Below are 23572 nucleotides of genomic sequence, written 5' to 3' on the forward strand. Positions count from 1 at the left end.
CCCCGGCGAGGCCACGCCCCCTAAGAAACCAGCCCCGACTAGGCCACGCCCCCTAAGAGCCGGCCCCCCGGCGAGACCACGCCCCCTAAGAACCCAGTCCCCGGCGATGCCACGCCCCCTAAGAGCCGGCCCCTGATGAGGCCACGCCCCCTAAGAACCCAGCCCCCGGCGAGGCCACGCCCCCACCGTGCTATTGGTGAACACTCTTCCGGTAGGCGAGGCTTCCTCGAGGCCACGCCCCTCGGGTCTGCAGGCCGGAGGGGCGGGGTTCCCAGACCACGCCCCTCACACGCTATTGGCGGAATCCCCTCTAGAGGCCGCGGCTTCCTCAGGCCACCGCCCTCGAGGAGCCCTGGGCCCTGTTCAGCGAAGCCAGGCTTTCCAGGCCCCGCCTCCTCGCCGCGCTATTGGTGGAATCTGTTCCGGGAGGCGCGGCTCTCTCCTCAGGCCATTCCTTCGCCGCGCTATTGGCCCAGTCTGCCCGAGGGGGCGCGGCTTCCTCTCTCGGGACCCGCCCCTGCTGGCGTTTTTGACGGCGCCTCTTCCGGTAGGCGCGGCCTCTCGCTCAGGCCCCGCCCCCGCCCCGCCATATAAGAGCGCGGCCGCCGGGGGCCCTGAGCGGTCCTCGGGTGCTGCGGTCCGGTGTCCTCGCGTGCGTGGGTCGAGCCCGCCGCGCCCCCGGACGCTCGGTGTTCCGCGTCGCGGGTTCGAGCCCCGCGTCGGCCTGCTGTGCGGTTTGCGCCCGCCGGCGCGATGCTGTTCGACAAGGTGAAGGCCTTCGTGGTGCAGCTGGACGGGGCGCGCGCGGGCAGCGAGCCTGTGTTCCACGGGGGCCAGGCCGTGGCGGGCCGGGTGCTGCTGGAGCTGGCGGGCGCGGCGCGCGTGGGCGCGCTCAGGCTGCGCGCTCGGGGCCGCGCGCGCGCGCACTGGACGGAGTCGCGCAGCGCGGGCTCCAGCACGGCGTACACGCAGAGTTACAGCGAGCGCGTGGAAGTCGTGAACCACCGCGCCACGCTGCTCGCGCCAGGTACGGGTGCAGGGCCCGGGGACCCGGAGCCGGGCCGCGGGGATCGGGGCCGCGGGGAGCCGGAGCCGGGACGCGGGGAGCCGGAGCCGGGACGCGGGGAGCCGGAGCCCGGCCGCGGGGAGCCCGGCCGCTGAGCCAGCGTCTTGGCCCCTAGACCCCGGGGACGTCGCCACGCTGCCCGCCGGACGCCACGAGTTTCCCTTCAGCTTCCAGCTGCCCATGTGAGCCCCGCGGTCGCGCCCGGCTGCTCTGCGCCCGGCCCGACTCCCCGGGACCCCCGCTGGCGCCTCCGCCCGACTCCCCGGGACCCCGCTGCACGCCCGGCCCGACTCCCCGGGACCCCCCGCTCTGCGCCCGGCCCGACTCCCCGGGACCCCCGCTGCGCGCCCGGCCCGACTCCCCGGGACCCCCGCTCTGCGCCCGGCCCGACTCCCGGGGACCCCCGCTCTGCGCCCGCCCGACTCCCCGGGACCCCCGCTCTGCGCCCGCCCGACTCCCCGGGATCCCCGGCTGCTCTGCGCCTGGCCCGACTCCCGGGACCCCACTGCGCGCCCCCGCCCCTGCCCTGAGCCCCGCTCTCCCACCCCAGCTCCCTGGTGACCTCCTTCGAGGGCAAGCACGGCAGCGTCCGCTACTCCATCAAAGCCACCCTGCACCGGCCCTGGGCGCCCGCGCGCCGCGCCCGGAAGGTGTTCACCGTCATCGAGCCCGTGGACATCAACACGCCCACCCTGCTGGTACGGGGGGCCGGGGCCGGGGGCCGGGGGGGGTGCGGGGGCCGGGGGGTGCGGGGGCCGGGGTGCGGGGGCCGGGGGGTGCGGGGGCCGGGGTGCGGGGTGCGGGCCGGGGTGCGGGGCTGGGGGCCGGGGCCGGGGTGCGGGGGCCGGGGGGGCGGGGGCCGGGGTGCGGGGCCGGGGTGCGGGGTGCGGGGCCGGGGTGCGGGGCCGGGGGCCGGGGCTCGGTCCCACCCGGCCTCTGATGCCTTCGGAGCTGGGGGTCAGTGGGGCCCGGAACCTGCCGTAGCAGGGCGCACGCTGAGGGCATCCCCCTGCCGGGGCGCCCCTGCCCTCCCTCGGCCGCAGATGCCCCGTTTAGCGAAGAGGGCGCCGCGGGCTGGCAGGGTTGTGCTGTGCCGGTGGGCGGTTTGCTTTGGTTCCCCCTTAGTTTTCCGCGGTCCCCTGTCCCCCTGTCCCCCTGCCCCCTGCCCCCTGTCCCCCTGCCCCCCTGTCCCCCTGTCCCCCTGCCCCCCTGTCCCCCTGCCCCCCTGTCCCCTGCCCCCTGTCCCCCTGTCCCCCTGCCCCCTGTCCCCCTGGCTCCGGCCTCCGCGGGGACGAGGCTCGCCACCACCACACCTGTTCCTGTTTTTAATCTTTTATTCAACCCGGGACGGGCGCCAATCCCCTGCCTCAGCCATAGAAGCTCCAAGTGTCCCGGTGCCCAGGTGACCCTCAGTGTCCCCCCAGGAGCCCCAGGCTGGGGCCCGGGAGAAGGTGGCCCGGTCCTGGTACTGCACCCGTGGGCTGGTGTCCCTCTCAGCCAAGATCGACCGCAAGGGCTACACCCCAGGTAACGGGTGGTGGTGGCTGCTGCTGGAGCGGGAGGCCAGCGGTGGGGAAACTGAGGCAAGCCGCCCCGTGCCGCAGGCGAGGCCATCCCCATCTTCGCGGAGATCGACAACGGCTCCAGCAGGGCCGTGCAGCCCCGCGCCGCCCTGGTGCAGACGCAGACCTTCATGGCCCGGGGTGCGCGCAAGCAGAAGCGCGCCGTGGTGGCCAGCGTGGACGGGGCGCCCGTGGGCCCGGGCCTCCGCGCGCTCTGGCCGGGTCGCGAGCTGCGCATCCCCCCGGTGGGCCCGTCCATCCTGCACTGCCGCGTGCTCAGCGTGGACTACTCGCTCAAGGTACCGCAGCCCTCGCCCCGCGCCCTCGCGTTCCGGCCGGGGCGGGGCCGGGGGCCGGGCAGTCCGCATCGCCGCTGCTCCCCCAGGTCTGCGTGGACATCCCGGGCTCGTCCAAGCTGCTGCTGGAGCTGCCGCTGGTCATCGGCACCGTCCCCCTGCACCCGCTGGGCGGCCGCTCGGCCAGCGTGGGCAGCCGCGCCGGCTTCCCGCGACCCTGGGGCCTGTGGGGCCTGGGCCCCCCGATGGAGCGGCCGGAGGGTGAGCTCGGCCGCCCAGGGACGCGCGCGGGTGGGCAGAGGCCGGGCCCGCCCGTCCCGGGGTCCCTGTGCCAGCAATAGTCAGAACCGAAGTGGGCCCAAGTCCCCGCGGAGGCAGGGGGATTGCTACAAGTTGCAGGTCGGCCGGGGCAACCGTGGCGCTGTCCCGGAAAGGTCCGGTTATAACCGTGTCACCGCCCGTCGTCCCCCCAGCGCCTCCCGAGTACTCGGCGGTGGTGACGGGGACCCCGCCCCCCGCGGCCCCCGACCCCGGCCCCGGCCCGGGCGACCCCGCGGCGGCCCTGGCAGGGCCCTACCTGGCCTGTCTGCAGGAGTTCCGCTTCCGGCCGCCTCCGCTGTACTCTGAGGTACGCTGCCTGCGCCTGCGGGGTGGACGGCCCGGCCCGGGGTCCCGGGGAGGCTGAGGCAGGAGGATCACAAGAGCCAGGCCAGCCTGGGCTACATGGCAGGGCTTGTCCCAGATAGAAAACGAACTCCTACGCTTATGTCGGGGCCTCACACCCTCCCCTGACCCCTGACGGCGGTTCCCCTGGTGACCCCTGACCCCTGACGGCGGTTCCCCGGTTCCCCGACCGGCCCGGGGTTGGGCCTCCGCTGGACAGCCCGTCTCACTGGGAACCCCGTCCGTCCGTCCGTCAGGAGGACCCCCACCCACTCTCAGACGCCGTGAGGCCGCGCTGCATGACCTGCTGAAGTGTGAGCGACCTCGGTACCAGGTTCGAGATTCTCCGCCTCTGCAGCACGGGCTGAGGAGCAGCAGGCGGCTTCTGTGACTGGCGTCCCCTGGGCCTCCAGTTCTCTGCATCCGACCAGCCAGACTTCCCTAGAGGCCTGCGGTCGGGAGAGACAGTGGAACCAGAACCAGGGGGGGCAGAAGGCTGCCAGCGGGCATCCCGGCTGGGGCTTTGGCGTTTGAACAGGAGCTCGCTCCGCAAGCCGACAAGACAGGAAATGGTTGGAGCCCAGAGCGCCCGCCGCCCCATGTTAGGGTGGGGAGCCCGGGTGTGCAGGGCTTAGACATGGCCACACTGGGAGGTGAGCAGACAGAGGCCCAGGGACAGACGTGTGGGCAGTGAGGGTCCGGGGCTCCGGCTTCCGAGGCCTGGTGACCGGGCGAGTCCAGAGCTGCGCGTGACCCGCCCGGAGAGGCTCTGCTCGGTCCGGATCCAGACACGCTGGCCTGGCGGGAGGAAGGGACCCGGGCCGTGGGCATCCGGGTCACCGCCGCCAGGACCCGCCGTCCCGCGGGGACCCCGCCACTCTGCACATTAAAGGCGGCTCTGTGGACGCGGGTCCGAGTCTCACTGCGGCTCTGTGGACGCGGGTCCGAGTCTCACTGCGGCCCCGACCCGCCCGGACCTCACCGGGGCCCCCGCCGCTCCGGTCACCAGATCCGGTGCATTCCGTCAGTGCTCACAGGGGCGGGAAGGGGCCTCAGGGCCTGGAACCCGGTGGATGGAGCCCGCGTGGGTGCGAGGGGTGGGTGGGGCCCGGGGGTGGGGCCCGGGTGGGTGTGAGCCCGGGTGGGTGGGGCCCGCGTGGGTGGAGCCGGGGGGTGAGAGCCCGGGGGGTGAGGCCCGCGTGGGTGCCGGGGACCGACTGCGCCCTGAGATCGGTGTCTGCGCCCCTGAGGTCCCCAGTGTGACTTTCCCGCCTCGGGTGTGGTCTGCACGGATCGCCCCGCGCAGGGTGTGAACAGTTAACACCAGGCTGAGCACTTAGCAAGCTGAGGCAGGGGGCTGCCTACTGAGACCGTAGCAATAACAACGTCGACTCCATTATTATTATTTAACCCCAGCACTGGGGAGCAGGGGCGTCTCCTGGGCCCGGGGTCCCGCAGCCGCCCCAGAGCCGCGGTCTGCAGCCCAGGAGGGTCCGTCGCGGGGTCGGGACCCGCTGCCAGCTGCGCTGTCCGGGCAGAGCACGGGGCAGTTCCAGGGCGACACCCGAGCCGGCGCTGCGCACCCGATCCCCACACAGGGGGTTTCGGGGGAGGCGAGAGGGGCGGGCGGGGACCGCGGGCGCAGGATCGGGGCCCCGGATCCGCCTGGCCAGGGCCCGGTGTGAGCCCCCGGACCCTTCCCTGCGCGTCCCGGGTGCCAGGCACGCAGGACGCAGACACCTGCTCCGCGCTGGCAGCCGGCCCGGCCGCCCTCGCCGCCGCCCGCCGTGCCTCCCCGGGCACAGTCTGTCCAGCAGGAAGCCGGGGTGCCGGGGAGGGGGCAGCCGGGCTCTGGTTACAGGACGCCCTGTCCCCGCCTCCGCCCCGTGTCCCCGAGCGCGCAGAGCCCCAACCCCGGACCTCCGCTCCGCGCAGCTCCGGCGCCTCCAGACCCCCGCTTGTTTTTGTTTTTGTTCGCCTTTGAGACGGTCTCGTGTAGCCCAGGCTGGCCCCGAACTCTGATCGCCCTGCCTCCACCTGTCAGGGCGGGCTGCACGGTGTGTGCCTCCCGGGTGCCAGGCCGGCGCTCTGCCCACCGCGCCCCGGCCCTGACCCCTGCGCCCCGGTTGTGATGTTCGGAAAGTCCCCAACAGCTGCGGAGGAAGCGGTGCCCGGCCGGGGCGCGGTGCCAGCCACGGGGGCGGGGGAGGCAGCGGGGGAGACAGCGGGGGAGACAGCGGGGGAGACAGCGGGGGAAGGGCAAGAGAGCGCAATCCCCCTGCCGGGGTCCGCCCCGCCAGCCCCGCCCACCTCCGGGCGCCACGGTCTGGCGGAGCCACGGGATTGGCTCCCCGGACCGACGACGGTGCCAATTAGACCTGGGGTGGCGCGGGGTCCCAGGGACACCGGGATGGGGGCGGGAGGGACAGGGTCCCGGCCACACAGAGCGGAGCCGTGGGAGGAGCTGTGTCCGAGTTGGGGTTTGGACGGATGAAGAGGAGTTTGCCCGGGAAGGGCGTTCCAGCCACAGGGGACAGCCTGTGTGGTCCCCGGCAGACGCAGCGTCAGGGGACTGGACTGGGGGTGAGCGGGACTGGGGGGTGAGCGGGACTGGGGGGGGCCTGGGGGTGAGCAGGACTGGGACGGGGGGGGGGCGCTGGGAGGCCCTAGGGATGCAGCGCAGGCCGGAAGAGCGGGTGTTTCCTCGGCTGTGAACCTTTGGCCCAGGGCAAGATCAGGGGTCAGCGCTGGACTGTTGCCCTCCCCGGCCAAGCGGGCGGCCCTGGCTCCTCCGGGGCACTGTGGTCGGGCAGGGGTGCTGCGGGGCACAGGACTGCCTGAGGAATGCAGAGTCCCCTCCCAGGAACAGGCTGTTCCCTGCGTGGGCAAAACAAAAAGCCATGGGTGGGGGCGGGTCAGAGCCCGGGGCGCGCAGGAGGCCGCCCAGGCTGTTCTCCCCGGCCCGGCTGGTTCCTGGAGCGACAGGGACGCCGGGACCCCGGGTCCCCTAGACACAGACCTAGATCCAGTTTGGCCACGTCCCCTTCCAGGGCCTTCGTCATTTTTTCTTTTCTTGATTTTCGAGACATGGTTTCTCTGTAGCTTTGGAGCCTGTCCTGGATCTCACTCTGTAGCCCAGGCTGCCTCGAACTCACAGAGATCCACCTGCTTCGGCCTCCCGAGTGCTGGGATCAAAGGTGTGCGCCGCCACCGCCCGCCAGGATGCCTCATTCTTGCTGGCACACTTCTACTCACCCTTCAAAATCCCACGTAGACCCTTCCTCTGCTGCTCGGGGCTTGGCTTCCTCCCTGCCTCTCCCAGCCCCCCCTCCCCCCTGTCCAGCCTGGCTCTGACCCCCAGGCTCTGACCCCCCAGGCTCTGGGTGCTTGTGTCTTGTACGGGTCACTGTTCCTCCATCCTGATAAGGCTGAGGCGGCTCAGGGGCGCACAGGACAGAGGAAGGACGAGGTTTCTCAAGCGCGCCCACCTCCCGGGTCCTTAGACGCACTCACTGGCCACACAGGCCTGCACATAATTAGCTGTTTTGTTTATTTGTTGAGGCTTGCCTGGAGCTCATGGTTATTCTCCTGCCTCAGCCTGCGGAGAGCTGGGCTCTGGGGCCAGTGTGGGAACTTGTTGATCTTGAGAGACATCACCAAGTGTCTGAATTCAGCGCTTCCGCGGGCATCGAGGCAGGGCGCCGGCGCTGGCCCTGGCGGAGGCGCTGTCCCACCTTGAACCCGCAGCGGCTGTGGGGACAATGTTTGCCGAGTATCAGGTGACGGCTGAGACTGACTGGGTCACAGGAGTGACGCTGGAGTCCAGCAGCGTGGCAGCCAGCGGACGCCTGCGCTGACGACGGTGAAACCCAGCCGCTGCGCTGACGGTGAAACCCAGCCGCTGCGCTGACGGTGAAACCCAGCCGCTGCTGGCCCGGCCGGCCAGGTTGGCTGCCAGATGCCCGAGTCCAGGTGGAGAGGACGCGTGTGATGAGCTGATGGTGCCCTGCTTGGATGCAGCCTTGTCTGCCATCTGGCTGTGCCACCCTGGGCAGTTCCTCAGCCTCTCTGGGCCTTGGCTTCCTCACTGAAGTGTGGAAGTGTCTACCACAAAGTGCAGGCTGGCAGCTGACTCTGCTTGCAGCTGACTCCGCTTCAGATGAACCCGAGACTTTCTTTTCCTCCTTCTTCTTTTCTCCTGTTTGGGACAGTGTCTCACTGTGTGACGGAGGGTGGCCGGAAACTCCCAATCCTCCTGCCTCGGCCTTGTTGGATCAAGGTGTGAGGTGCCTGGGGGAGATGGCCTGGCGGGACCGTCACAGCCTCTGCAACCCCAGGACAATTGCATGCTCTGAGTGCTTCCCATCCACAGGCAAGAAGGGGCCGTGAAATGGCTGGCAGCCAAGCCTGAGGACCTGAGTTCGATCCCTGGGACCCCCATGGCAGAAGGAGGGAACGGAATCCCACAAGCTGTCCTCTGACCTGCACATGAGCAGCAAGGCATGCACAGTCCCTACCCCCTAGACAAAATAAATAAATATAATAAATAATAAAATAATTCTAGAAACATATTCAGAAGCAGGATATACACTCACACACAGCTCGGTCAAGGCCTGCCAGAGGGACACACCTGGGTACGGCCCCCTCCAGAGGCGACAGGGCCCCAGGCAGGCCCTGGGGTTGTAGAGTCCAGGATGGCTTGGGAGGCTGTGTCCCAGCCTCAGCGGTGCTCAGGGGCGGAGACCTCGCTTCCATCCACTGAGCCAAAAATGAATAAATCAAGAAGAAAACCCCTTGCTTTGGAAACTCAAGCTGGCGGTCACAGTCGCGGCTCTCCTTCCCCATAGCAACCCGTGCCTGCAGGGGGGGGGTGCACAGAGCTCCCCAGCAAGCGGACTCGCCCCGTAACAGATTGAGGGTGCAAACCCAGGCATGCCTCAGTTTCCTTCCCCCTGCGTGGGGGCAATGAGCTCTCTGGCCTGGGTTGGGGTGGATGACAAAGTTGGGGGGTAACACACTTGCTCTCTCTTTTGTTTGTTTAGGGTTTTGTTACTTTTTGTTTGTTTGTTTTGAGACAGCATCTCATGTAGCCCAGGCTGGCCTCAGACTCACAGAGATCCATCTGCCTCTGCCTCCAGGGTGCTGGGATTAAGAAATATTGTATTAATGGGATCAAATAATGATAGTTATTATCATTACTATTGCAACAGAGTCTCACTATGTAACCCAGGTTGGCTTCTAATTCATGGCAATCCCCCTGCCTCAGCCTCCCAAATGTTCAGACCCAGGTGCAGTTGCCATGCTTCAGGCTGTGACAAATAAGCCTGGAGATGGATTGAGCGTGTTTTCCTGCCGTCCAAGCCTATTTTAATCTGATCTGTGGCACCAGAGAGTCCGTGTTTCTGCTGGAGACTGGGGCCCTGAGCACCGTCAGGGCAGCAGGGACAGCCACATCCCAGCAAGGCCACCCAGGGTCAGCTTCTGGGACTGCGGATGTTCTAGAACAGTTTTGGAGCAGAGCAAACCCCAGCCAGGCTGTGGGGGTGCCCAGCATCCTCCACCATGACCATCTGGAGACTCAGGTCCCGGTAGACGCAGGGATGAGGGCGACTTGGTGACCAGAGCTACCGGCAAGGACGTTGATGAGGACAGCCATGCCCGGGCCATGCCAGCCTCGGGCCTGTGTCGGGGCCCCTGAGCAGCCCCCAAGTACATGGGGGAAACTGGGGCCCCGATGCCAGCTGCTGCCTGGGTCCCTGCACCCGAACACTGGGCACAGCTTCTGGGGAGGATGGATCGACAGCGTGTCTCTCAATCACCCACTGCTGGGTTTCTGAAGCAGGGTCTCTCACTGAACCTGGACCGCAGCAATTCAGCCAGAAAGAGCGCCGAACCCAAGGGGTTCTCCTGCCTCGGGCCCCTGGTGCTGGGGGGGGTGAGCACCCACCTTTCCCAGCCTAACTCCAGTTCCAGGGGATATGAACTCAGCTCTCCCACAGCAAACCTGCGACCCCTGAGCCTTTCCCCGGCTCTATCTGTTTCTTGTAGCCCAGGCTGTGCTGGAACTCTCAATGTAGCTGAGGATGACCTTGAACTCCTGATCCTCCTGCCTCCAGCTCCCAGTGCTGGGACGATGGGTGCTCCAGTAACTGAGCCCGGGGTCCAGCCGCAGGGTGCAGGGTTTGGGGATATGCTGACAGCTGGGGCAGGTCTGCATCTCAGATGTGGCATGTGACCCTGGCCGGGGTGGGGGTGGGGTGGGGGGCTGGGGCTGAGGCAAGGGTGAGCACTGTGGCCGGGTTGTTGTGGATCTGGGGCTGACCAGTGGATCAGAGCACGTTCCTGGCTTCTGGACATGCCTGGAATTTTCTGTGACGTGGAAAGGTTCAGGATGACCTTGAGGATCCTAGCTAGGCCGGGGCCCAGGGATCCCAAGTCTGTCCCAGAGACGCCAGGAGCACAGTGCGGGCAGGATGGGCCGTCCAGGGGGACCCTGTGTGGCCTGCAGGGCCGGGCGGGCAGGATGGGCCGTCCAGGGGGACCCTGTGTGGCCTGCAGGGCCGGGCAGTCTCCGGGACGGCCTCGCACAGTGCGAGCTCTAGGCCCTGCTCCTGCCCACGTGGAGGCCGGGGCCTGTGTGGCCATGCTCGGGGAGGTGTGGGTGGAGGCTTTGGTTGTTGCAGGGAGGTGGGAACTGAGGGCCTTGGGGCCTTCAGGATGCTGGTGAGCGAGAAAAAGAGGAGGAAGAAAGGGACTTGACTTTGAAATATGAAGTGTTTGAATTACACTAATTTTACTTACTTACTTGTGAGGTGAAGTCCCAGGCACACTGCTGAGATCAGGGACCGCTCTCTAGCATCAGCTCTTGTCCTCCTCCATGGGGGTCCCAGGATCGAACTCGGGTCCTCAGGCTTGGCACGAAGCAGCTTTACCCATTCAGCCATATTGCCAGTCTGGGACTTGCTTTTTATTCCTACATCACCAGAGAAGTCCATCATCAAACCAGGAAAAATTCCATTCTCTACCCAGGCATGGAGGCATAGGCCTGTCATCCTGACATATGGGAGACTGAGGCAGGGGGATGGCTGTGAGTTCCAGATCACCCAGAGAACTGCAGAGTGAGACCTTGTCTCAGACAACGACATCAAAGAATTGGTGTGGTCTGCATGCAAACAGTTGGGACTGGTCAAGGTCATCCTGGGCTACACAGTGAGTTTGAGGCCAGCCTGGGCTACACAGGGAGACTCTGTCTCAACAACAACAAAAAGCTTCGAGCAGGGAGCCGAGGGCGGGCGGCACAGGGCCCAGCACTGGGGAAGAGCGAGGTGGCAAGACTGGTCCTGCTGGACCCTGGGAGCAGTTCCTCAGCCACGGTTACGCCAGAGGGAGGCCACAGGGAGAGGCGCACTGGCCGAATGTAGGAATCCGGGCCTACGGAGCTCAGGAATCCTACGCAAGGTGGAGACTTTCTGTCCTGCTGGGGAGGGCCACCAGCAGCCAGAGTGACTTGGGCCGGGTGCGAGGGTGCGTGCTCACAGTCCTAGGACTCAGTAGAGGCAGGAGGATGGTGAGTTTGAGACCAGCCTGGGCTACTAGAGGGAAACGCTTTCTCAAAGATCCAAATTCAAATCCCTAATATACACTTAAAAGCTGGGTGCAAGCCGGGCTGTGGTGGTTCGCAAGAGGATCTCTGTGAGTTCGAGGCCAGCCTGGTCTACATAGGAGTTCCAAGACAGCCAGGGCTACACAGAGAAACCCTGTCTCGAAACCCCCACAACAATAAATAAATAAAAGTTGGGTGCGACTGTACCTCGGCCCTGGGAGCAGACACAGAGGGCCACAGGGGTCAGTACTGTGAGAGACACCGTCCCAAGGAACAGGGCGGGGCTGGCAGGAGACTCGGAGGGCAAAGGAGCTGCCAAGCCTGACCACCAGGGTTCGAGCCCCACGCCCTACACAGCGAAGGAGAGAACGGCTCCCGAAAGTTGCCCCTTGGCCTCTGCACAAGCCCTCAAGGAGATCATTAAAGACAGCGAGAAGGAAGGTTGGAGCGTCAGGGAAAGACACCAGACGCTGACCCCTTCCCACCCCAGTTTCCACATGTGGGCAGGCGTGAGTGCCAGTGCACGCGCACACACACACACGCACGCGCGCGCACACACACGCACACACACACGTGCACACACACGTGCACACACACGCACACACACATACACACGCACGCACACACGCACACATGCTAATTTTTAAAAAATCAGGCCTCTTCGCTCACCACAGGATGCCTTGAAGAAAATGGACAGATAAAGGGCAAAGTAACAGCTGCTGTGTCTGTGATGCTCTGGCTGGGGGTCTTAACGTTTTTCACAACTGTGTGTGTGCACATGAGTTCACTGCGCAAAGAGGCCAGAAGAGGGCGCTGGAATCCCCGTACCCAGAGTCACAGACACTTGTGAGCAGCCATGTGAGTGCTGGGAGCGGAACTGTGTCCTCTGCAAGAGCAGCTGGTGCGCTAACCACTGAGCCCCCCCCCCCCCGCAGGATCCCAAGACAAGCCAGGCTTTGTGTACATTTTTGAATTTTCTCCTTAAGATGGTTTTGTCAGGACGACCTCACCGTAAGCCAGGGGATGTGTGCTAGCTTTTGCCAACTTGGCACAAGCTCGTGGTTTGGGAAGAGGGACCCCAGTGGAGGAAACGCCGCCACCAGACTGGCCTGCAGGGCGTTTTCCTGACTGATGGTGGGGCAGGGCCCAGCCATGGTCCTGGGTTCTGTAAGAAAGCAGCTGAGCAAGCCAGGAAGCAACACTCCTCCATGGACTCTTCACCAGCCCCTCCTCCAGGTCCTGCCCTGTGTGTGTGTGTGTGCGCGTGTGAGCTCCTGGACTGTGAAATAACCCTTCCTCCCCCAGCTGCTCTTGGTCCTGGCGTTCATCACAGCAAACACAGGAAAGCCAGGACACTGTCTTCCGTCAGTGAAGAACCGCAGACCGCGCACACGAACTCCTATGCCGCACACCAGGGCCCAGGGCTCACACCCAAGGGAACACGTGGGGACATGGCTGCCCGACCAGAGGATCTGGGGGACCCGCGCCCGTTCCCGCCTCTGACTGGTGAGAGTTTCCCAGTCAGTGCTGCCCTGCGTCCTCAGGGGTCACCAGGACGTCCCTGTGTCCTCAGGGGTCACCAGGACGTCCCCGTGTCCTCAGGGGTCACCCAGGACGTCTGCACGGCCGGAAGGCCGCATGGACCCAGGCTTCAGACCGCGCACCCGAGTTCTGCCGGCTCCAGGTCCACGGCCGAGCCGCTGCTCTGTGCCACCCTCAGGCCCTGCGCCCCTCACCGCAGGGGGCTGTGACTGGGGGGGGTGACTGGGGGGGCTGTGACTGGGGGGGCTGTGACTGGGGGGGTGACGGGGGGGGTGACTGGGGGGGTGACGGGGGGCTGTGACGGGGGGTGACTGGGGGCTGTGACTGGGGGGGCTGTGACTGGGGGGGGCTGTGACTGGGGGCTGTGACTGGAAGGATGTGACTGGGGGCTGTGACTGGGGGCTGTGACGGGGGGGCTGTGACTGGGGGGGGTGACTGGGGGCTGTGACTGGGGGGGCTGTGACTGGGGGGGATGTGACTGGGGGGGGTGACTGGGGGGTGACTGGGGGGGTGACTGGGGGCTGTGACTGGGGGGGGCTGTGACTGGGGGGGATGTGACTGGGGGGGTGACTGGGGCTGTGACTGGGGGGGTGACTGGGGGCTGTGACTGGGGGGGGCTGTGACTGGGGGGGTGACTGGGGGCTGTGACTGGGGGGGGCTGTGACTGGGGGGGTGACTGGGGCTGTGACTGGGGGGGCTGTGACTGGGGGCTGTGACTGGAAGGATGTGACTGGGGGGGTGACTGGGGGGGTGACTGGGGGCTGTGACTGGGGGCTGTGACTGGGGGCTGTGACTGGGGGGGCGTGGCTACAGCCCCGGTGGCCTGAGCCGCAGGGGCGTCAGCCACGGTTCGGCGGGAGGGTCTACAGGTTGAGTTCAGCCTGGGCTACGCGGTGCGCTCCAGGGCAGCCTGGGGTACAGCAGAGCCGGGGACCCCGCTGAGCGCCTGGGAGGAGGGCGGTGCTCGCCCCCAGGCTCCCCTCCCGCCCCGTGCCCGCTCCCTCCAGCACACGGGGCCGCCCCGTGCGATCTGCTGCGCTGTCTGCAAACCGATACCAGGCTGCAGCCGCCCCTGAAACCGGCCGCGCGGCGCCCGCCCATGTGAAAGTCCCGGGCGGGCCGTGTGGCTGGGCTGCGGCAACCGCCCGGCTGTGCCTCGGTTTCTCCACCCGTGAAGTCTGCGGAGCTCTCACAATCCACAGGCGTCCCCGATCCTCCGCTGTCAGGGAGGGCGCGGCGCTGCACACCCGCCCACCCGAGCCTGTGTCCCCGGCCTCCCCACGCGGGGCCTCTGTCCCCGGTCACCGCCCCGCAGCCAGCCTGGGCCCTGAGCCGCCTCCTCCAGGAAGCCCGCTTCGCCCTGACCCCCGGGGCCGGGCTGTGGGCGGGAGGGAGCGGCTGCGCGCACCGATCTTACCCCCGCCCGGGGACTGCGTGGGAAGGGCACGGACTCGGGGCTCGCGGAGGCCACGGCGGCCCCGGGGCTCGGGCCGGCGCCCGGGGAGAGGAGGGGAGAGGCCGGGGACCCGCGCACCGCGGGGGTGGGGCGCAGGGCCGGGGAGACAACCGGGCCCTCGCGGACCCCGAGTGTGCGGGGGTCCCCGCTCCTGTGCGAGGGAAACTGAGGCTGGGAGGACCAGGCCGCGGCCCGACCGCTGAGAGCTCTGCGGACCGACTGCATGGCCCCGCGGGAGCGCGCCTCGGCCGGCGCAGGGCACCGCGGCTGTGCGTTCACAGGACGGGCGGCCCGGGGCGGGGACGCGGGGCAGGACGGAGCAGCGACCTCCGCGGACGCCGAGGTGGGGACCAGGCCTCCTCCCCACCCGGGCCACGGCGGACTCTGAGAGGCTGAAGGGCTGGAGCCGTGGTGACGAGTCTGGGGGCGTGGTCAGGGGTGCAGCCTAGGCCCCCCCAGTGAGGGGCTGGGGGCGTGGTCAGGGGTGGAGCCCCCGCCTAGAATTCCCAGTGAGGGGCTGGGGGCGTGGTCAGGGTGGAGCCCCGCCTAGAATCCCCAGTGAGGGGCTGGGGGCGTGGTCAGGGTGGAGCCCTGCCTAGAATCCCCAGTGAGTGGCTGGGGGCGTGGTCAGGGTGGAGCCCCTGCCTAGGATCCCCCAGTGAGGGGCTGGGGGCGTGGTCAGGGGTGGAGCCCCCGCCTAGAATCCAGTGAGGGGCTGGGGGCGTGGTCAGGGTGGAGCCCTGCCTAGAATCCCCAGTGAGGGGCTGGGGGCGTGGTCAGGGGTGGAGCCCCTGCCTAGAATCCCCAGTGAGGGGGCTGGGGGCGTGGTCAGGGGTGGAGCCCCTGCCTAGAATCCCCAGTGAGGGGCTGGGGGCGTGGTCAGGGTGGAGTCCCGCCTAGAATCCCCAGTGAGGGGCTGGGGGCGTGGTCAGGGTGGAGCCCCCGCCTAGAATCCCCAGTGAGGGGCTGGGGGCGTGGTCAGGGGTGGAGCCCCCGCCTAGAATCCAGTGAGGGGCTGGGGGCGTGGCCAGGGTGGAGCGCTGCGCAAGCACTCACAAGCACCCTCAGTTTGACAGACAGCGGTGCCCGGCCCGAGGGTGGGGACCCTGGAGGCCGCAACAGTGAGGACGGCGCAGAGCAGCGAGTGGCGGAGCTGGGGAGGCCTGGGCCGGCTCGTGCCTCCTGCCGCAGCCCAGGCTAGCTCGCTGTCCGGCTGCCCCGGGTGGGTGGACGCCACGGGGGAAGCCGTTCGATCCTGCGTCCCGCGCTCACACCACCCTTGCTCGTTTAAAGCGCACGGTGCGGTCGCTCGGTGTGCACGCGGCACTCGTGCAGGTCCGGGACGTCCTCACCGGATGCCGGTGTCTGTCCCCGAGCGGCCGGTTTCCGGGGCGGGCCGTGACGGCCGGGCCTCGTCCGTCGGGGAGCAGACCGATGGGGTCGCTCCCCAGGGGCTCCGCGGCTGCTGTCAATCACCGGCACTGTGTCTCTGAGGTTTGCCAACCTATGTCAGTGCCTCTTCCCTTTTCAGCGCTGAGTAATATTCCGCTGTGTGCCTGGAGCACGTTTATTTCTCTGCACACGTGCGTGCCTTCCCGGTCACTGCAAACCCTGCTGCTCAGACTGGGGCGACGACCGCCACTCCGCTCCCCTTCCCCTTTCCTGTCTTGTTATAGATGGAACCCAGGTCTTCCTTCACCCTCCAACCGGGAGCCACGCCCCGGCCCTCCCCGGGGCCGAGGCTGTCACTCTGCCCCCGACCACGCCCCCAGCCTATCACCGGGGTCCGAGGCTGTCACTCTGCCTCGACCACGCCCCATATTCTCATTGGTGGGTCCGAGGCTGTCACTCTGCCCCCTGACCACGCCCCCGCCCTCCCCGGGGCCGAGGCTGTCACTCTGCCCCTGACCACGCCCCCAGCCTATCACCGGGGTCCGAGGCTGTCACTCTGCCTCGACCACGCCCCATCTTCTCATTGGTGGGTCCGAGGCTGTCACTCTGCCTTCTGACCACGCCCACCCGGGGTCCCGGGCTGTCACCCTGCCCCGGCCACGCCCCCAGCCTATCACCGGGGTCCGACGCTGTCACTCTGCTCCTGACCACGCCCCCAGCCCTCACCGGGGCCGAGGCTGTCACTCTGCCCCCCTGACCACGCCCACGCCCTCCCGGGGTCCCGAGCTGTCACTCTGCCCCGACCACGCCCCCATCTTCTCATTGGTGGGTCCGAGGCTGTCACTCCGCCCCAGGCCACGCCCCCGACCTCCCGGGGTCCCGGGCTGTCACTCGGCCGCAGAAGCCCGTTGGACGCCGCGGCCTCTCCCCGCCCCGGAAGCGGACGGAAGTCTTGGTCACCGCGCGCCGGCCTCCCACGGTCACAGGCCCGTCCGGCTGTCGGTCGCGTTTATTAAGTGCTCGGTGCTCCGGGCAGCCCGGCTGGGTCCGCGCGCCCCACGACCGCCCGCCCCACCCGGGCGCATCAGGCCGGCCCCGCTCAGCCCGTGTCCCCTGCCGGCGGTCTCCAGGCTCCCCGCTCAGCCCCAGTGTCCCCTGCCGGCGGTCTCCAGGCTCCCCACTCAGCCTGTGCGGGCAGAGGCCCCGTCACGCGGGCCGGGGTGCGTCCTGCCGGTGCTGTGCGGCCTCGGGGAGCAGCGGGAGTCGCTCGTGGGCCGGGCCGCCGCGGGCACGGTCTACGCCGGGGCCGCCGAGCTCCGGGCGCCCGTGCAGCCGCCCCGCAGGCTCCGGGACGGCGGGGGCGTCGTCCGCGTCCCGGGCCGCCTCCACCACCAGCGTCCCCCGCGGGCACACCACTTCCGGGAAATCCGCGGGGCTGCGCCACTGCCAGGCCTGGAAAGAGGCACAGCCAGGCTGTGGGCGGGGCCGGGGCGGGGAAGCCGGGTGTGGGCGGGGCCGGGACAGGATGAAGGGCTGTGTGCGGGGTCAGGACAGTGAAGCTGGGTGTGTGGGCGGGGCCAGGGCAGGATGAAGGGCTGTGGGCGGGGCCAGGGCAGGATGAAGGGCTATGGGCGGGGTCAGGACAGTGAAGAGGGGCGCGTGGGCGGGGCCAGGGCAGGATGGAGGGCTGTGGGCGGGGCCAGGGCTAGATGGAGGGCTGTGGGCGGGGCCAGGGCAGAGTGACGGGCTGTGGGCGGGGCCAGGACAGTGAAGCCGGGCGTGTGGGCGGGGCCAGGACAGTGAAGCCGGGCGTGTGGGCGGGGCCGTGCTGGACCGCACCACTGCCGCAGTCCGCACGGAACCAGACCGAAGCCGCGAAGAACCTTTACCTGCTTGCCCTGGCTGCCCGGGAACTCCACAGCCGTGCTGGCACAGGGGGTGGGCAGGGGTGGGCACAGGCGCCAGGCGGCCCTGGAACAAAGCACGGCAGACCGGGCCTGCGTTTCTCCTCTCCTTCCAGCCCGCCCCCGCCCCCCGTCCCCGCCCCGGTGCCCCGTCCCCGTCCCGTCGGGGAGAGGCGAGGGTTACCTGCTCAAGCCGACGTACCCGAGGCTGCCCAGGAGGAGGACACTGGCGAAGCTCCCCAGGGACGCAAAAATGATGGCTAACCGGGAAATCCGCACCTCTGGGGCCGGAGAACTCGGGGTGAGCGGCCCGGCGTCCCTCCCCACCCCCGGGCCGCCCGACGGGGACGGCGGTGTGACCCACGCCCCGCAGCCCACGAGCCAGGGGGCAGAGGGCGGCTTCCCTGCCACTGGGGTCGGTGGGGCAGCGCCTGGGGAGGGGACGTCACAGCCTGGTTTTGGAGGATGGATAGGAGTTTGACAAGTGGGGGATCAGATATTCCAGGCCGGGAGGTGGGCCGGAGCCTCTCCCCGGGGCCGGGTGGCCGCGGCCGCACTCACCGAGCGGGAAGCGCTGCGCGGGGCTCCAGGCGCCGGGGAGCCGCGCGGTGTCCGCCCGCACCCGGACCCTGTACGCCGCGCCGCCGCGCAGTCCCCGCAGCGTCACTCGCGTCTCCGCGGGCGGCACGAGCCACTCTGCGGGGGGGAGGGACGTGGGTCGGGGTCGTCCCGGGGCCCGTGGGCGAGCCTGACGCCCCAGAGCACTCGCCCCGAGGGTGAGCTCGGACCCGGCGCGGCTCCCAGCACCCAGGGCGGCTCACAGAAAGGATCCGCCCGCAGACGCGGCTTTGAGAGGTGACAGAAAGTCAGACACAGGCTGCTGACTCGGTGCAGGTCCTGGGGAGCTGAGGCAGGAGGATTGCTCCCGATCTGAGGACAGCCTGGACTACAGAGCGGGACCCAGCCGGGAGGGGGGGGGGAGTCCGCTATCACAGCCAATCAGCGCGGAATTAAAGCGCGGAAGGCCGGAGGGGGTGGGTGAACGGGGTCGGTCCCGCCCAGGGCCCCGGCGCACCTGACGCCCACTCGCCGTCCTCAGCCTCGCAGCGCACGACGTATCGAGTCAGGACCCCCGGGCAGCCGCCCAGCGGGGACGGCGTCCACTCCACGGACACCGAGTCCCCGCTGTGCTTCCTCACCGACACTTGGCGCGGGGTCCCGGCCACGGAAGCTGCGCAAAACCGGTCAGCTGTGGGGCTGCAGGTGGGAAGGCCCCGCCCACCGCGACCACACGTAGACACGCCCACCACGATGACCACCGCCCATGCCCCACCCACTGCTGGCTCCGCCCTCAGCCCCAGCTCCACCCACAGTCCTGGCTCCTCCACTGTCCTGGCTCCGCCCACAGCCTCGGTTCCGCCCACGGCTCCGGCTCCGCCCACAGCCCTGGTCCTCCCACAGCCCCGGCTCCGCCCACAGCCCCGGCTCCGCCCACAGCCCTGATTCCGCGCACAGCCCCGGCTCCGCCCACAGCCCTGGTCTTCGCACAGCCCCGGCTCCGCCCACAGCCCCGCCCACAGACCTGGCTCCACCCACAGCCCCGGTTCCGCCCACAGCCCCGGCCCCGCCCCTGTGTCGGTGACAGACAGTTCCCGGCCATCAGAGAACACAAACCCGGGGTCGGTACTCACTGTTACCCCCGAAGTAGTAACTGGACAGGACCGTGGACCACAGCAGTGGCTTCTCGGGGTTCTTGGTGGCGAAGACCGCCACGTGGTAACAGCCCTCGGGGTGCAGGCCGGGCGCTGAGCGCCAGCGGTGCGACACTGAAGGACGGCAGAGCGGGCACTGAGGGGGCTTGCGGGCGGGCGGGGTCCACACCGGGCCCTCCCCGGGGCTGCCGGCTCCACACCGGGCCCTCCCCGGGGCTGCGGCCCAGGCTGCGCGGGGAGTCCCGGGACAGCCCGGCCAGCGCCCCCTCCTCGGCCTCATCAGCTCGCCACCGGCGGCTGTGAACGGCCACCTCCCCGCGGGGTGCGGCCCGCCCGGGCCGGAGCCCGGGACCCGGCCGAGGACGCCCGTCCGTCCGCGGAGTGACGTACCCGTCCCGGCCGCGCCCCCGTCCTCCGGCCCAATCAGGGCGCAGTGGGCGTGGCTCCCGCCCGGCGCCCGCCGCTCCACGCAGTAGGTGGTGCCGGGGTCCCCCGCCGCCCAGCGCACGGAGGTCACGTTGCCGTCCACGCTGACGTCCAGGGTTCTCATCTCCGGGGGGAGCTCTGGGTGTGACAAGGGGTCGCCCGCGTCAGTGACCGCGCAGGCCCGCGCTCGGCCTCCAGTCGAGGAGCCAGCCCGCATTTATTGAGCGCCAGCTGTATGCCAGGCCGGTGCTTTGCAGGAGCCGCCTGTTTACAAAGGGACTCCGCTGGTTTGTTCCTGTTTTCTTTTCCAGACAGGGTTTCTCTGTGTAGCTTTGCGCCTGTCCTGGATCTCACTCTGTAGCCCAGGCTGGCCTCGAACTCACGGAGATGCCCCTGCCTCTGCTCCCGAGTGCTGGGATTAAAGGCGAGCGCCACCGCCGCCCATTTCACCCCCGGCGCTGAGGCTGTGCAGAGTCCCCGGATGTGCGCACCCACCGAAGCCCTGACTCAACCAAGCCAGCTCCACCAGGCCTGCGCGCCGCCAGCCCGGCCGTGGGCTCCACGGGGCTGACGGGAGCTGCCCTGGCAGTGCTCGGCAAGTGCTCCTGGGAGGCCTGGAGTTCGGGATCCCCCTGCCTCTGCCTCGGGCGCTGCGGTCACGGTTCTGCGCCACTGTGCGCAGCCGTGGGCCTCCCTTCGGTGGACAAAAATACCCGAGGGCCGGCGAGATGGCAAAGCAGCCATTGGCCACTGCTGCCGGCCTGGAGGACCGAGTTCAGGGACCGAGTCCAGGGACCGAGTCCAGGGACCGAGTCCAGGGACCGAGTCCAGGGACCGAGTTCAGGGACCGAGTCCAGGGACCGAGTCCAGGGACCGAGTTCAGGGACCGAGTTCAGGGACCGAGTTCAGGGACCGAGTTCGATCCCCGGGCCCCGTCCTCCACGCGCACCCCCTGGCAACGGTGCCCGCACCAAACGGCGAGCTTTCTCGGGAAAGTAACTCGGTAAACTGCGCAGTGGACCGCGCGACACGAACCTGTCACCCCAGCGCCTGGGAGGCACGGCCAGGGGACTGGGGGGGGACACGGCCAGGGGATGGGGGGGCACGGCGGGGGGGGGGAACATGGCCAGGGCCCGGAGGGGCGTCAGACCCCGGGCTGGAGATCGGCGCGGTCCCCGCCCGGCCCTGCGCCCCTTCGGATTGAAATGCACGGTCTTGACCTCGCGCGCGCGCGCTCGGTGTGCGGGATCGAACCCGGGCCCCGGCCCCCGCCCCGGGCCCCGCACCTGAGACGTTGGGGGCGGGCAGGTGCCACGTCCGGTTGGGGCTGAGGCCGAAGCGAGTCTTGGTGAGCACCACCAGGTCGTAGGCGGCCCCGGAGAGCCTCAGCGCCTTGTCCAGGGACACGGTCTTCGAGGTCCTCCTCTGACACGCGCAAGACAGCATGTGCACGCGCACCAAGTGCCGCGCCTGCGCACCGGACTCGTCTCCCCGGCAACCCTCGGGGACAGCGGGCTGCGCGGCCTGCGGAGCAGGAGACGGGCATGGGGACCGGCACGCCTGGGGCGGGCCAGGGAGCGCAGCTGCTCACACCGCGCACGTCCATACTGGAGGGCGTTACGTAGCCAGGCTGGCCAGGCTGGTGACGCCTCCCCTCTCGGCACCTCCTGGGCTGTGCTGAAGTGCCGCATCGTGCGCACCCGAGTGACCGACTGTGGCGCTGCAACTCGTCTCCCCTGACCGGGACACAGCCAGGTGGCGGATGCAGGCTGGCCGTACCACAGAGGCTTGGACCCGTCGACCACGCCCAGGTGGCGTACCACAGCTGGCTGCCGGCGACACGAGGCTGGCACCGCGCCACGTCCGGCTGAACGGAACGCCAGGCTGGTCGCACAGCAGCTGGAGTCGCCCGCCCGGTGGGCCTGTCAACCCACCAGCAAGTGCTGGCGGACCACGCCGGACCTGGCGACACGCGGCCTGACGCGAGCCAGGCTGACGAGCACCCAGTGACGGCCAGCCAGGCTGGAACCCCGCGAGGATTGAGCCGACGGCCAGCTGACCCGAAGCAGTGCCCGCGCATTGCAGCTGACCCGCGACACCGCCCAGGCATGACGGCGAAGAGCCAGGCTGGAGCGATCGACGACAGGCTGGACGTGACAGCAGGTGGACCGCCGGGCCGACCCGACAGGCTTGGAGCGATCACGGCCTCAGGTGACCCGGACAGCAAGGCTGACGGCGAACGCAGGATGGACCCTGGACCAGCAAGGTGGAGCCTCTGCGCTGCATGGTCAGATTTGCTTCCACTTGGCAGGGCCCACAGAACTTGACTAGGCTGGGGAGGATCTGCAGGGAAGCCGGGAAGGGCGCGGTGGCGGAGGGGGGAGGGGAAGGCGGGGTGACGGGAAAGGCCGGGGGTGGCGGAGGGGGGCGGGAAGCGGGGTGACGGAGGGGGGCGGGAAGGCGGGGTGACGGTAAGGCGGGGTGAGGAGGGGGACGGGAGGGGGTGACGGAGGGGGGACCCGGGAAGGGGGGGTGGACGGAGGGGGGACGGTGAGGCCCGGGTGGAGGGGGGACGGAGGGGGTGACGGAGGGGGGGAACGGGAAGGCGGGTGACGGAGGGGGAGGGAGGCGGGGTGCGGAGGGGGAAGGCCGGGTAGGGGGACGGGAAGGCCGGGGGTGGGGGGGAGCCGGGGTGACGGAGGGGGGACGGGAGGGAGGGGTGGGGGGGGGACGGCTTGCTGGAGTGGAGCCTTTTCCACACCTTTGCCTCTTGCTCAATTCCCGCCCGGCCTCGGCCGTGCATGATTGGGGTCCAGAAGCTCTTGCGGACTTTCTGTGTGTCAGCTTAGGGTGGAAAAGGAGACGTCAAATGTTCAGGGAGGGGCGCCGGAGCAGCGGCGATTGCAGTCTGGGAGGGTTCGACCAGGGCAGAGGCAGGTCTGGGGGGGGGCAACGGGGCAACGGGGCGAACGGTGCGGTGTGGGGGCTCGGTTCGTCCTCGCTGGCAGCCGCGCTCATCACCCTACATCTTATCAGCTACCATCACCACAATACTCACGCTCTCCATTGGTTTTTCACCTTGTGGATTAAGAAATAGGAATAGACCACATGAGGGAGGTTGAGTGCCTACGAGGAATGATTAAGTCAAGATCGGAGGGTCTGATTAACTGAGAGTTTCCTGGGTAGTTCTAAAGAGGAGGCTGGGTGTGATGATGGTTAACCGCACGAGAGAGCTGGGGGGGGTTTTCTTATGTTTGGTGAGTGGCCGTGGACTGACTGCGAGTGAGGGGTGGGTGCGTGCAGGCGGTCCTGACTACATGCCGTTTTTGAAGGAACTAGGATGGGAGGATCATGGGGGGATGGGATGGAGTGTGAGAGTGGGTGTGGGAGGATGAGAGGGAGGAGAGGAGAGCGGAACTGGGGTAAAGGGTGGATCGCCCTAGCTGCTTGGGATGGGCTGTGGATGAGGGGCCGGGAAGCTCAGGCAGCGTGCCACAAGACGGACTGCGGGACCAGAGAGAGGCAGAGTTGTCAAGCATGGTGTGAGGGGTGTGGGGCGAGGTGTGTGTAGAGTGTGTGTGTGTGCGTGTGTGTCGTTGGTGTGTGCGTGTGTGTGCGTGTTGTGGTGTCTGGTGTTGGGTGTGTGTGTGTGGGTGTGTGTTCTGGTGTGGGAGTGGTGCGTGTGTGTGTGGTGTCTGTGTGTGTGTGGATGTGTTGTGGTGTCGTGTGTGCGTGTGTGTGGAGTGTGGTGTGTGTGAGTGTTGTGTGTGTGGTGTGCGTGCGTGAGTGTGTGTGTGTGTGTTGTTGAGAGTGTTGTGTGTGTGGCTTGTGTGTGGAGTGTGTTGTGTTGTGTGTTGTGGTGTGCGTGTGTGTAAGGATGCAGGGGGAGGGTGCTACAGCGGGTGGGCGGCATCAGCGAATGGAGCGCATGGGAGCAGAGAAGGGGTGAC

General features: G+C 68.4%; 1 protein-coding gene across 2 annotated transcripts; it reads left to right on the top strand.

Moving 5' to 3' along the window:
• The first annotated feature begins 660 nt into the window (after window positions 1-660).
• Window positions 661-4666, top strand: Arrdc2 (arrestin domain containing 2). Of its 2 annotated transcripts, XM_028862583.2 has the most exons (8): window positions 662-1027; window positions 1182-1248; window positions 1617-1764; window positions 2491-2593; window positions 2671-2927; window positions 3014-3185; window positions 3398-3552; window positions 3845-4660. In XM_028862583.2, exons 1-8 carry the CDS (start codon window positions 754-756, stop codon window positions 3896-3898), a joined length of 1230 nt encoding a protein of 409 aa, XP_028718416.1. In that variant the 5' UTR covers window positions 662-753; the 3' UTR covers window positions 3899-4660. The 2 variants fall into 2 exon arrangements, with proteins under 2 accessions (XP_037067738.1, XP_028718416.1); XM_037211843.1 differs by having other exon boundaries at window positions 661-1027; window positions 2671-3552; window positions 3845-4666.
• Window positions 4667-23572: the final 18906 nt, after the last annotated feature.

Source organism: Peromyscus leucopus, chromosome 17, assembly GCF_004664715.2.
Source record: "Peromyscus leucopus breed LL Stock chromosome 17, UCI_PerLeu_2.1, whole genome shotgun sequence".
Classification (NCBI taxonomy): domain Eukaryota; kingdom Metazoa; phylum Chordata; class Mammalia; order Rodentia; family Cricetidae; genus Peromyscus; species Peromyscus leucopus.

Coding starts and splice junctions, on each gene's coding strand:
- Arrdc2 (XM_037211843.1), top strand. CDS start 754: ATGCTGTTCGACAAGGTGAAGGCCTTCGTGGTGCAGCTGGACGGGGCG. Junction 1,028..1,181: donor CGCCACGCTGCTCGCGCCAG/GTACGGGTGCAG, acceptor CTTGGCCCCTAG/ACCCCGGGGACGTCGCCACG. Junction 1,249..1,616: donor TTCAGCTTCCAGCTGCCCAT/GTGAGCCCCGCG, acceptor CTCCCACCCCAG/CTCCCTGGTGACCTCCTTCG.